At 35.1% G+C, this 13,388-nt stretch overlaps 1 protein-coding gene across 2 annotated transcripts in view; it reads right to left on the bottom strand.

The window, feature by feature from the left end:
• LOC149805325 (uncharacterized) overlaps positions 1 to 13,388 on the bottom strand; it is a 44,018-nt gene that overhangs the window by 6,066 nt on the left and 24,564 nt on the right. For both annotated transcript variants that reach the window (XM_089949232.1, XM_089949233.1), the window contains exons 7-13: positions 9,863 to 9,991; positions 9,389 to 9,498; positions 8,872 to 8,992; positions 7,820 to 7,954; positions 4,278 to 4,389; positions 3,605 to 3,717; positions 2,485 to 2,636 (exon numbers count right to left, since the gene is read on the bottom strand). In XM_089949232.1, coding sequence (XP_089805358.1) covers positions 2,485 to 2,636; positions 3,605 to 3,717; positions 4,278 to 4,389; positions 7,820 to 7,954; positions 8,872 to 8,992; positions 9,389 to 9,498; positions 9,863 to 9,991 — 872 coding nt within the window. The remainder of the gene's footprint in view (positions 1 to 2,484; positions 2,637 to 3,604; positions 3,718 to 4,277; positions 4,390 to 7,819; positions 7,955 to 8,871; positions 8,993 to 9,388; positions 9,499 to 9,862; positions 9,992 to 13,388) is intronic.

The raw sequence follows: 13,388 nt of genomic DNA, 5'->3' as shown, positions 1-13,388 counted from the left end.
TGATATAAGCAACCAGAAAAGAGGTGTCATTGGGTCAGGAGGGCCAACGGAAGTGGGCATATCAAAAAGCTACTGAGGAGAACAGATCTGTGACTGCATTGAGAAGACTGAGAAGTTATAAAAACTCCTTTACAGAAATCCACTCCATGTTGGAAGTTGACATTAAGACTTAACAATTCATGCAATATGCATGGAAGAGAGGGGAACTAAACTGAGTTGAATAAAATATTCCATGTCTTACCCAATGGACAAAATGATGTGTTGGAGAAATCGGAGTTCTCCTTGTTCACAAGTCAACCAGGAAGAGAAGTGTGAGTAGACTGTCATATCTTCAAACAGAATTGACAGGATGTCATCTAGGTGTGTGACCTAGCTACTGACAAAAAGACCTAACGATGGTGACAACACAATTGATGGCCTTTATGAATGCCCACTGGCTGAAACTGAAACCAAAATGGAGTGTACAAAACCAATGCAAGGTCCCCAGAAATGTGAAATGAAGGAACTTGTATAAAGTTGTATATATTGGAAGATGAAATCTGACATTGGTCAATAAAAAACTGATAGTGAATTTGTTGCACACAAGATTAGGTCAAATACCTATGTAACAGTGACAGTTTAATAATTCTTGTGTCAAGTCTGAACAAAGTTTTCTTTGCAAAAACTCCATAAGCCTGATATGGGCATTTTAGTATGAGACAAAACAATTGTCCAGTCAGTTTTACACCTACATATTTCCCAGGCTCATGGCCCATCATACCACTTTGGTCATTATACCATGACATTTGTCCATATGACTTGAAATGAGCAAGCAAAAGCTACTTAATGCATTGAATTCTTACATCTAGTAGTACACAGATTACATTATAGTTAGCTATCGAAGAGAAATTAGACAGTGAAACCACTTTATAAACTGGGTTGAAAACATGATACACGATATAAAGTCTGCAGTATTTGTTTACCATAAGTATACTTAAATCATATTACATGTTTAATGATCCAAAACCAACAATGACTCTAAAATAAACTTTTGTGAATAGAACAAGTTTTATCTTGAAAATATGAAGATATCTTCTAAATTTCATGTTGCAATGACAACCAAATGTTGACATTACAAAGCATTGCTATAAATAGGTGATAGTAGAATTTCCATATTAGGTAATCATATTTGATCTGTAGTACATGTATCATAGTCTGTGAACATGTGAAAGATTTAATCTGGCCATTGGCTATTATTATGATACAGTGAGCATTTTGGCCAACACTAAAGTCCAAAGACAAATGAAATTTTAATGTACACTTCGTAAATCAGAAGTTTGACTCAAGAGTGTCTTTTGAGACCCTGAACCTTTTACACTGTTATTGTGCACCTGTAACAACAATGAAAACTGATGCAAGTCATTTAATTAACAACTAACAGCAGTGCAAACTGTACACCAATTAATGCATCTTTGTTATAACAATTGAAACGTAAGGAAAATCAACTATGCCCACATTATAATGGCATGCAAGTTATTAAAAATGTAAAACTGGCATGGTCTCTGATTACATCCTCACTGGTGGAAAAATGTGCCAAAATTATTAAGAAATGTTGTTGTTGTTGTTGTTGGGTTTAACGCCATTTTTCAGCACGTGATAGGCTATGCATGGCAGCCAGTATTAATGGTGGAGGAAGAACCCGGGAAAACCCTGGGGAAGAACCACCGACCCACAAGAAGCTACTGGAAGCTTTCTCACATACCCACATTGGACGAATCCCAGACTCGAACCCACGCAGACAGAGGTGAGATGGCAGTGATCTGTAACGGAGAGCGCTTTAGACCACTCAGCCCACTAGGGGCCCCTTATTAAGAAATGAAAAATAAAGTTATTGATGCTTGAAGCAAGATAATACAACAAAACCAGACCGACATTGCTGATGGATGGATGAAACTTCCCAAGAAATCTAATTGATTTTTGGAGATATACTGGTATGGTGTTTAAGAGAAACCCTTTAATTGAAAAACATCTGGTATACTGGTAGCCAGCTAATGTGTTGATTCACATAATGTTCCTTTATGAAAATAATGCCTTCCACATGAAGCAAAATTTTAGTTTGCAAAGACTGAGTGGTCACTGTAGATATGTTCTAGTGACTGCCTAAAGCTGGGAGAAACCATTATTTGGTTATGAAACACCAAACTGTTGAGTGCAGAAAACAACTATTATATACATGATATTTATACATGAAATTTCCCAGTGGAAAATTAGAATGGCCATTGAGACTAAGTAACCACAATATAAAGGTGTCCATTTTGGACAGGTTACACTGCATTTAACTACAAACCAAAGTTTAAAGACACTCATTACACATGTCAACTTCCAAACTTTGAGTAAAACTGTCATTTTGTGCTCAATCTGTGAATCTGTGGCCAATTGTAAATGAATGTTTCTCCCTCTATCTTCAAACTGAAGTATTAATAACTGAATTCTAATTGTTCTTACTTTGACTTGGTGGTAGGTTTGGGTGTGGCTTTTGGTGTAGAGGGTGCACTCTTACAGCTGACACACTCCCACTTCCCTGTGGGTAGGGACTTGAGACCCACACAGAAAGTGTGGTAACCCCGGTCACAACGGTCACAAAACATCATCTTGTCCTGCGAGAAAAAGAAATAAGTAGAAAATGCCTCTCTTGTGGTATTAACATTATTTTACATGGTACAGAATTTTGTATGTAAAGATAAGAACATAACTGCAATTCATGAGAAATGAAATTTTTAATACAAAGTAAATTTCTGATTGGCCTGGATTAGGTTGTATTGTGAGACTATGAGTACATATTTATAAAATCATAAAAAGTAAAGTGTGGTTGAAAATAATTCATATTCCTATTGAGCACATTACATAACAAAACACCTCTAAGAAAATTCAAATTACAGACACAAAACATGGTGTATTGCCCACAAATGCTAAAGCCTTAGGTAGCACTAGCAGAACTTGGTGATAAAAGATTAGTTGAACTTTATGTTCTATGTTGACTGTAAGGATCTGTAGTGACTCAGTGGCAGTGATGAGCAAATTTTATTAACATGCCCTGCAAACTATGGTACTTTGGTACTTGTTCTAAAACTGACATGACTTTTCCTGATTTAACTATGCACTCTTTGGATTACTGGCAAATGAAAACAATACAAATGCTGTATACATAAAATCAATCTATTTTATTCATATGCTCCCATTAGCAACAAATTAAAACTGATTTTAACTCATAATATTCTCTTACCACCACAAACCCAGAACTGTCATTGCTTAATGCAGTGCTGTCCAACCACGGCCAACAAGCTGATTTTAAATAGCCCGCGAGAGCTCAAGCAGCTGTATAGTCGTTACTTTTCAGTTTTCTGCTGCAGCCCTTGGCTTCAAGAAAAACATTTTACAGTGGCCCATGATGTCAAAAAGGTTGGACAGCACTGGCTTAATGTATGACAATATCAGGGGCTATAATGTTTGTTGTACTCATGCTGTAAATGAACAGCAAAGACCCTGATCTGACATATACTATGCAAAAGGAGATGTGTCTGTACTTTGCAGTAGGTGAATGTAATGCATGGAAATGAAGACTTACCTCATCATAAGGGTCCATACATTCCACACAGGTCTTACACTCCATACATTGCCAGGGATAGGTTTTGATGACAGCAATCATTTTGTTTGTCAGATCTAAACAGCTGGGATGACCTACATCACATTGAGGGTAAAATTAATGCTTGAAAAAACTGGTCTGTATATTGCATTTTATAAGATTAAAATTTCAATTGTCAAAGCTTTAAGAGTCTGTTTTCATAAGTAACAAATTTTAGTCACATAAAAGGTTCACTGATAATAAAACTAGATGTGATCTCAGAAATATCGTCATGGATATTTGGCAATAAGTGGATAAGACAACTATGACATTCTTCACCAAACTGACTTCAATTTGTCACAAAGGGTCAATTTACAAAAATCTAGAACTTGTATCATTTTTTATACTGGAGACACAAAAATTTTAATATCAGTCACATGTCAACAATGCCATATAAACTGGCTACTCACTTATAACCTGCTGATGTAGTTCCTCCTCTATTAGTATTTCAATAATGCAGGATAAAGAAATTTTTAAAAAAAACATACAGATATGTGCATGAGAGATTTCATGGAAAACTCCTACATGTATTTCTCAGATAAATAGGTTTTCATAAAAACCCTATATTACATATCTGTGATGTTCTGGATATCTAAAATGCTGACAGTCAACCAACCCAGTGACTTGCACTCTGAGCACTGAACAAGTTCTTCATCCTTCTTCTTGATCTTTTTCTTCTTTTCTGCCTTAGTTTTACAGATTCTACACTGAGCTTCCTCTGGTTCTAGCTGTGAAAACAAACAAAAAACCCACAAATTTACTGTTTTGCCTGAAATGATGTTGCTGCTCCCAAAATACACACAATAAATAACCCAACATCCTGACCTCTGACCTATGAACCCATTCATTCTTCTGTATCACTAAAACAGTGAAAACTCTTTAAAACTGAAAACCTCTGGGACTAGATTTGATTTTTGGTTCTGAGAGATTGTCAGTTTCCTGAGAGTTTCACAGATGTGAAAAAATCTCGTTAAAAGAGCTTATATGATGAAAGAGAGAGAGAAAGAGAGTGAGGGTATAACATTATGAGAGCATATCTCTGTGTGTGTGTGCACAAAGTTCATAAAGCTGTTGGATTTTTAACATTTCATGAAAAATGAGCTGAACAATATATGTTCCTTCTGAAGATCACATCCAGTCACAAGAATAAATACAGATGTTCCACAAAGAAGTAGAGTCCTCATCTCAGCAAACATTTAGGAAACGTATTTTATATCTTTACTATATTATAAGTCAACTAAAATTATGAATCATAATTCATAATGCTTTATTGTTCTGTAAAATTCATAATGTTCCAATGGCAAATTCTTCTCCAAGTTTCTTCAACAATGGTTTCAGTAAAGATTCATACTCTTTGATTTGACTAAGTTTACCCTCTCATGGCTACTAAATACATGTAATGTCATTTCACCTTGGATAATCAGTTGAATTAATGTGACTTTTACAATACTATTTGATTGGTCCCTGTTGGCAAAGCATAACAAAAATAAAGCTGCATGCCTTGTTTATACAGTCTGGGTATTAAACTGAAAAATATATAGCACTGCATATATCATTTATACAAATGAATACCATCAATCACAATTAGACAAGAAGAAGAGAAATTTAATATGTATTAAATGGCCTATCTACAAGTATTCATTTATTCATAATTTACCTTAAGAGCTGACTCTTTTTTAGGGTGCAAAGACTTCAGATTTGCCTACTGATGTTCCTAATCTTTACCAGTGCAGCATGTGTCAAAGATTATTTTAACCTTGAATGCCCTTGGGACATTTTTGCACCAATTAAATTAATATAGTATTTGATAACCATGAATAATTTGGTCCATTATGTGTCAGGAATTCAGCAGCTAAAATATACTCCCAAGTTTGAACCAAATTTCGGTATTATGGGTTTTCTTTAAGAATAAAATTGAATTATGAGATGAAAATTTGTTTCAGTTTTTAAGAAAAAGGAGTATGTTTATTGGAACAAATGATGATACTGATGAAGTAAAATTTTGGGAACCCACACAAGCTTTGATTTTGAGGAGATTCTGGTATACTGAGGGTTTCTTTCTGAAGTGTTTCACTGTATCTGCTAAATCTAATAACAATCTAAATACAGAAACTATAGTTATGGCCCCTTCATACATTTCTCAAAAATTCCCCTCCCCATGCCTCCAATTCAACAACAATTCATCCAAGACCTTCAGTTTTCATCCTTGAATTACCATCTTCACGTATATTTAATGTAGAGTAAGCATTCATGAAGATGATGATTCAAGGATGAAAACTCATTTGTAGATAGTTCCATGCTTAATTTCTATCCACAGACACATAATATAGATCTTTTCTATACAATTTTTTTCTCTATTGTGGCCTTGGCCTTTAAACTTCACCGTTCAGTTAGTTCAGTTTTGCTCATCCCCCCCTGCCAGGGTATAGGCTGCCCACAATGATCGTCAGAGGCTTCTGTCCTGTGCCATCTTCTCGAGCTGACTCCAGGTGTGACCCATCTTAGTGATGTCCACCTCAAGGTTGCATCACCAGAAGTTTCTTGGTCGGCCCCTTCTCCGCTTGCCTTGAGGGTTCCACCTCAATGCTTATCTGGTAATGTTGGTTGGTGGCTCACATAGGGTGTGTCCTATCCAACCCCACCTTCTCTTTTTGATCTCATCCTCTACCGGAAGCTGGGAGGTTCTCTACCACAGGATGGTGTTGCTGATGGTGTCTGGCCTTAAACTTCACATCAGAAGGAATATTTTATATCTCAAGGTAACTATCTTTAATATATCGGATAACATTCACAGGAGTAGTAGATGGTAGTACCATATCCAAAACTTTATTCATTGACTATCAACCTAAAATTACAATTGCTGTCTGTGACCTTGACCTTTAACTCATTGGCCATCAATCTCCATGGATGATCCTTAGCCCTTAAGGCATTTGTGGGCAAATTCGATGACGATCCATTCAGAAAAACAGAATATAATGCCCTATAAAAGAAGCTGATGTCAGATGGATGAGAAAGCCTGATTGGTATGCCCTGCCTTTTGCAGATGAGACATGATCGCTATGTCTTACCTTTTACAGATGAGACATGATTGATGTCTTTTACAGGTGAGACATGATTGCTATGTCTTGCCTTTTGCAGATGAGACATGATTGATGTCTTGTCTTTTGCAGATGAGACATGATTGCTATGTCTTGCCTTTTGCAGATGAGACATGATTGATGTCTTGTCTTTTACAGGTGAGACATGATCGCTATGTCTTACCTTTTGCAGGTAAGACAATAAAGATGATAAAATTAGATGAAAAAAGCTGAGTCGGATTGCAAACTTTATAGATTTCTCAACAATTAGTAAAAGTTTACAATTAGGTCAATGCTTAAATTAGGTTTGAACAAAAATGTACTTTTACAAGATAAATTAAATAAAACTTGGGTTACTCCAGCCTTCAGTGAATCAGAGTAATCACTAGTTACAGTTAAAGAGGTTTCTTATAACTATTGATATTCTTTTGGACAGTCAATCATTAAAACTAGTTAGGATAGATATAATTTTCATCGTTGCAAAGGACAGAGATGCTAATAACAAGGGGTTGCTTTAGACAAGTTTCTCTCTATGTCTTCCTTGTTTTTAATCAACTTTTTCACTATACCGTCTTCCTTGTTTTTATCAACTAATCTTATAAAAGTATATAAGGCCTAAGCTCAACTGGAAGTACAATATCTGAATATGAAATCTTTTATAATTCCATGTCTGGTATCTCAAATTTGTACCGGTGATCTGAATTCTATCAACTCCAATGATAATTTTTGGGCTTCCTTAAACTGTCTAAACCTCAAATGATCAAGACAGTAGGGGTCCTGGTTGGCCAAGTAGTCACCTTTACATATCCCTCACACATCAAACCCGTCTGCATGGGTCAGAGTCTCAGCTTGGCCAATGTGGGTATAAAGTAGCTTGGTGCTTCACAAGGTTTTCCCAGACTTCTCCACTATATAGGTCACAATGTATATAGCTTATCATGTGCTGCAAAATTGTGTTAAACCCACAAAAACGACAGGTAATTCTGGTAAGGAAGACTGGAAAGAAGTATGGAGGGCCCACTTGACAAGGGTAACACATTCATAGCAAGGCATAAAGGAATCCACAAATTATTAAGATTACCTTTGGAGATACTGCTAACTCTGATTTTGGGGTCTCTACTTCCATAGGGGTATCCTCTGAGTTTGAACTGCCCTCAGAGTTACTGCTGCTGTCATCTCCAGAATCACTTTCTGAGCCTGATCCTGCCTGCTTGCCCTGAAATGAAAGGAAGCATGGGTTTGGCCTTGCAATGGAAAAAGATTTAGCTGAAAGCAATAAACAAAATATGACTTTTTTAAAAAGATGCAAGCACAAATTGAGTGATAATATTTAAATAGGCACGACAAGGATAGGTAACAGTTACTTATATAAGGAACACAAGATATGAACATGCTTACCCGATTATAATTTTCTGCAAAAATTTTATGATGTGAGAAAAACTACCCAAAAATTAGAATAAAGTGGGTGATTTACAATGAAGCTTGTACTTAGCAAACACTCATGAGACTAACTGGGTAAATTATAAACAGGTCTCAACTGGTTTAAAATTAATATAAATGCAGGATTAAACTGTAACAAATGTACTATACTGTTACATTATATATCGGAAATGTCAAGTTGCAGTTGACGACAAAGAGGATTTTACGAGATCTGATGAAACAGACTAAACTCCCTCAACTAGGTTAACTTTAAAACAGCTCTTTAATGATCATACCATAAAACTAGAAAGATATACTTTGAATTATGCCACCTTTTTAACTTTTTTCATGGTATCTTTAAATAACTATTTGTAATGAATAGGTGCCATGTCACAATAAGAAAAAAAGCATCATTTTCACCACATGTATGTATGTATCTATATACATGTATGTATCTATATATATATATATATATATATATATATATATATATATATGTGTGTGTGTGAGTGTGTGTATGTATGTATATATATAACATGCATGTTGTATGTCAGAACTAATTATTTTACATCATTCTTGGTTAAAAACTGAGTGTGTGCTTTATATATTAGCACACACCACACAAAACATAGTATTTTCCCTTTCTTAATAAAAAAGGGGAGGGGTGAGCAAAAAATGCTGAACTAAGCATTTACACCAGTCTTTAAACATTACCTCTTCCTCTTGATCCTCTGAGTCAGCATCTGCTGGATTGGCCAGATTGTTGTCCATCCTCTTGGGAGGATCAAACAGAGCTGTGTTTAGAGGAAAGTATTTGAGTTCCTCTTTGCTGTACCTGCAGATGTTGAGAAAGCAACAAATTAAAACAGGCAGGTGTGCAACTCTGTAAAATTTCATCTTTTCTACCTTCTTCTAATATACATGCATAAGACATCCATCTTAATCTATGATATTTTCCCTCAACTGTATACATCTTATTTTATCCTTTGTGAATTGCTAAGGCAAAAATAGTAATCAAATTTATTAATAAGATCGCTGCATCAAATGGTCAGATAATATTCATGGAAACCCATCAAAGTCACACCTTATTTAATATAAAATAATGCCAAAGTACACACATTAAAAACATAATGAAAACACCATGCAAGTTGTTGTCATTTTCATTGAAGAGACTTTTGACTTGCGATTAAAGCAAACTAGTCAACTAATCTGCTGACAGTAATGTACTGACCTTCTATAATATTCTTGGAACTGGCCAGGAATCAGGGCCACTGGGTAAGGATCTACTTTTGTTGCGTCAACTGGTAGCTTCTTGTATCGGCTAACAGGGTAGTGTACAGTCTACCATTCAGAAAATATAGTTTTTAGTTGCTACATAATGTCATTCATAAGATATTTCACAGTATGTCATACTATTTTCATTTCCCCACCCCACTCTGGGTCAGATGTCTTGATGTGTCCTTGGAAAAGAATCATAAATCACATTTCCTCAGCAAGGAATAGCCTATAATGCACAACAAGTAAAATAAACAAAAAAAATTAATAATAATTATTGCACATTTGACAAGTCTATGCAAGTAATCTTTAAAAATATATCCAACTATAATTATTTAAATGCATAAACAGTTTTGTACAGTGTTGTGCAATTTATACATGAAAAAAACAGACTAATATTCAGAAGAAGAGAACACGGTCAGGAACTTACAAAAGTCTGCACATCAAAGTATGCCCTTCTTTCCTCCTTCCTTTCTCTCTGAAACTGACGGTTCCACTCGGCTGCAGCTTTCACAGCTTTCTTAGTGTATTCTTTAATTTTGCCCTTTTCAAGTTTGGGCTGGAAGAATAAAATGCAAATTAAGAAAGGAACCCAATGAAATCTGAACATTATTTGCCTTGGCAAGAAAGGACAGATTCTCCTCATCAGTACTGTGTATGATGGTTTGAGTGCAGCATTTAAATAAATGCAAATATAATCAAACATACTCTACAGTTATTTTAAAGGGGTTTGCGATAATTTATATATTTTATTAAGGAAATGATTTTTACACTAACGAAGGAGAATTAAAGAATTATTCCAGGTCCATGGTATTATAAAAAATACTTCCTTATGTTAATTTTCTATCCATACTGCCTTAGCCTTAGTTTCCTGTGAGAACATTCTGCATAGGTCATTACTGAGTGTAAACTATGATGCTGTAATTTGTGTGTGTGTGATTCGGATTTTTAACGTAGCTTAAACAATTTTTCATATTGGTACAATGTCTGCAGTGTGGCAGTTTATAGTGATGTCAAATACTGAGGCATCATGCCGCAGACATTTATCATGATGTCTCACCCAGTCGCATTATCCTGACACCAGGTCAACCAGTCCTAACACTAACCTCTTAATGCTGAGTGTAAAGTGAGGTAGCTGTCAGTACTATTTTTATAAGTCTTTGTTATGACTTGGCCGGGGATCAAAACCCATTACCTCCTACATCCGAGGCAGACACTCTAACCACTAGGCCACCAGAACGGTCTACTGTAATTTGTATGTTAACATTATTAAATGTTCTCAAATTTGGTAAGTTCAACCATGCTGTGAAAGCATTAAGTAAATTTTGCTTCTTTGAGAACACTTACCCAATCACATTAATATCTGGAGATATAAGCCTGCTACCTCCTGAATCCAGTCCAGAGAAAAAAAAGCCCAAAAATTCATACAGAGGACAATAACTCTTGCCTATTACCTTCCCTTGCCACCCTCAGGGATCACTTGTTTTACAGCCTAGTGAAATACCAACAAGATGCTTGCATGGCAGATGGATGAGAAGCTTTTTAAGTAATGCAATCATTTTAGTATGTGACTCATTGGAGAGTGAACATCAGAAATATTTTGCAATTCTGGCCACCTATATTCTGTATTATTATATGCTCATTTTTTTCTCCATTAACTTTACATTATCAGAATTGTTCAATATTTTACGATATTGAACACCTTCATATTGCACTCACATGCAGGACACATGTGCCCAATAGTGTATTAGGAACTACTTTGTAAACAAATCATGTACATTCGCATAGTAGGCACAATATGTTTTGGTTGATTAAATTTGTTTCTGAATGAACTAAAGCAGATGTTTCGTGGACTGCAACATACCAACTGCTTTGCTACATTCCATGTTAACTTTTTGATACATTGTTTCAGGTTTTGCGATAGACACCAGATTTCATAAAATTGCTTGGTACCTACAAATAACATGCAAGCTATAAACGCATAAACTGTCTCCGTTAGCTGGTAACAAGAATGGCAAAAAAATATACTTACAGTTTTACATCCAGAATTTCCTCAAAATACACTTTCTTAGTTCTGCAAATCCGAATTACATGAGCCATGTCATGAGTTCTCAAGCTTGATTACACATTTTGAAATTGTACTGTAATTTCGACTATATTCCAAGTGCAATTACTGCATTCAAAATGAAATATTTTCCCCACATTATGATTTAAAATAGTCAATGACAGAACAAACACACACTTGCAGATGTAAACACGCTTCTCCCATGCTGCTTCAATCCAATGTATTTCATGTACAATTTGCACAGAACTTTCGTAGAATCGAAACAAAATACCAACATCTATTCATTCCAGAACAAATGGAAAAGTTGTTGCAATGCGCATTCATTCACAATATGACTGCAAATTTCAATTTTAACTAGACAAGCTATTTTCTTTCGAAAGTTATGCTGAGCATGCGACTAAGTTTAAATTTATCTGGGCAGAGTTATTTGCACATTAATAATGTTGTTGTTGTGTAGTGATGAATCTGTGCTTGTGTATTTAGTTTGGAATATGGCATACATTCATTTATATTGTTTCTTGTAGTGTATTTTGTTTATATAATTAAGCCTTAGGTAGAATAAGAAAATGAGGATATAATAAAAAGGTTACTGCATTTGTATCGGAAAATATGAACTCGTTTTGTCAGATGGATATACTGCACTCCCAAGGTCGTGCAGTATTCCATCCAAAAAACTCGTTCATATTTTTCCATACAAATGCAGTAACCTATAATTATTATATGCTCATTTTTTTCCCCGTTAACTTTACATTGTCAGAATCATTCAATATTCCCCGATACTGAATGCGCATGACAATACACATATAGCATTCATGTGAATAAAGGAACTACTTTCTATTGTAAACAAACAATGATGCAGACACCAGCACTTCTGATTTGTAAACAAATCATATATACTCGCGTAAGAGGCTCTTTACGTTGTGGTTATTTAAATTTGTTTCTGAATGAACTAAAACATGCTTCATGGACTGCAATAAAAAACCCAGCTGTTTTGGCACATTCCACGTTGATACAATGTTATGGATTTTAGGCTAGCTACATTATATAAAAGAAGGACGATTATGTCCTTACAAATAACATACAAGTGACAAGGTATATACTGTCTTCTTTATCTGGTGATAAGAATGGCAAAATAAAATATACTTACAGTTTTACATCCTGAATTTCCTCAAAATGTTTTTTCTTAATTCTGCACATCCAAATTACATGAGCCATGTCATAGGTTTTCAATCTGGATTACATATTTTGAAATTGTGCTGTAATTTTGATGATAAGTGCAATTGCATCCTCCTTACTGCACTCAAAATGAAATACACATTAAATTCTATAGTGTCTTTTTGAAAATTGCAATTGAAAGACTTCATATTTTTCCCACGTTATGATTTCAAACATTCAATGACAGAAACAGAAACACATCTCCAGACGTAAACACGCTTCTCCCATGCCACTTCAATCCAATGTATTTCATGTATAATTTGCACAGATGAATCCAGTCCAAAATCACAAACTTTCGTCGAATTGAAACAAAATACCAAAATATATTCACTCCAGATCAAATGGAAAATTCATTGCAATGCGCATTCATTCACAATAAGACTGCAAATTTCAATTTTAACTAGACACGCCATTTTCTTTCGAAAGTTATGTCGACCGTGCGACTAAGTTCAAATTTATCTGGGCGGAGCTGTATGCGCATTAATAATGATGTCATTTTGTAATGTCAAATCTGCGCTTGTGTATTTAGTTTGGAATATGGCATTCATTCATTTACGTTGTTTCTTGTAGTGTATTTTGTTTATATAATTAAACCTTAGGTCGAATAAAAAAATGAGCATATAATGAAAAGGTTACTGCATTTGTATGGGAAAATATGAACTCGTTTTGTCGGAAG

This window comes from Sinohyriopsis cumingii, chromosome 2 (genome assembly GCF_028554795.1).
Source record: "Sinohyriopsis cumingii isolate HCF-2022 chromosome 2, ASM2855479v2, whole genome shotgun sequence".
In the NCBI taxonomy this organism is placed as follows: domain Eukaryota; kingdom Metazoa; phylum Mollusca; class Bivalvia; order Unionida; family Unionidae; genus Sinohyriopsis; species Sinohyriopsis cumingii.
The sequence above is the reverse complement of the archived record's forward strand: the minus strand, read 5'-3'. Positions and strand labels throughout refer to the sequence as shown.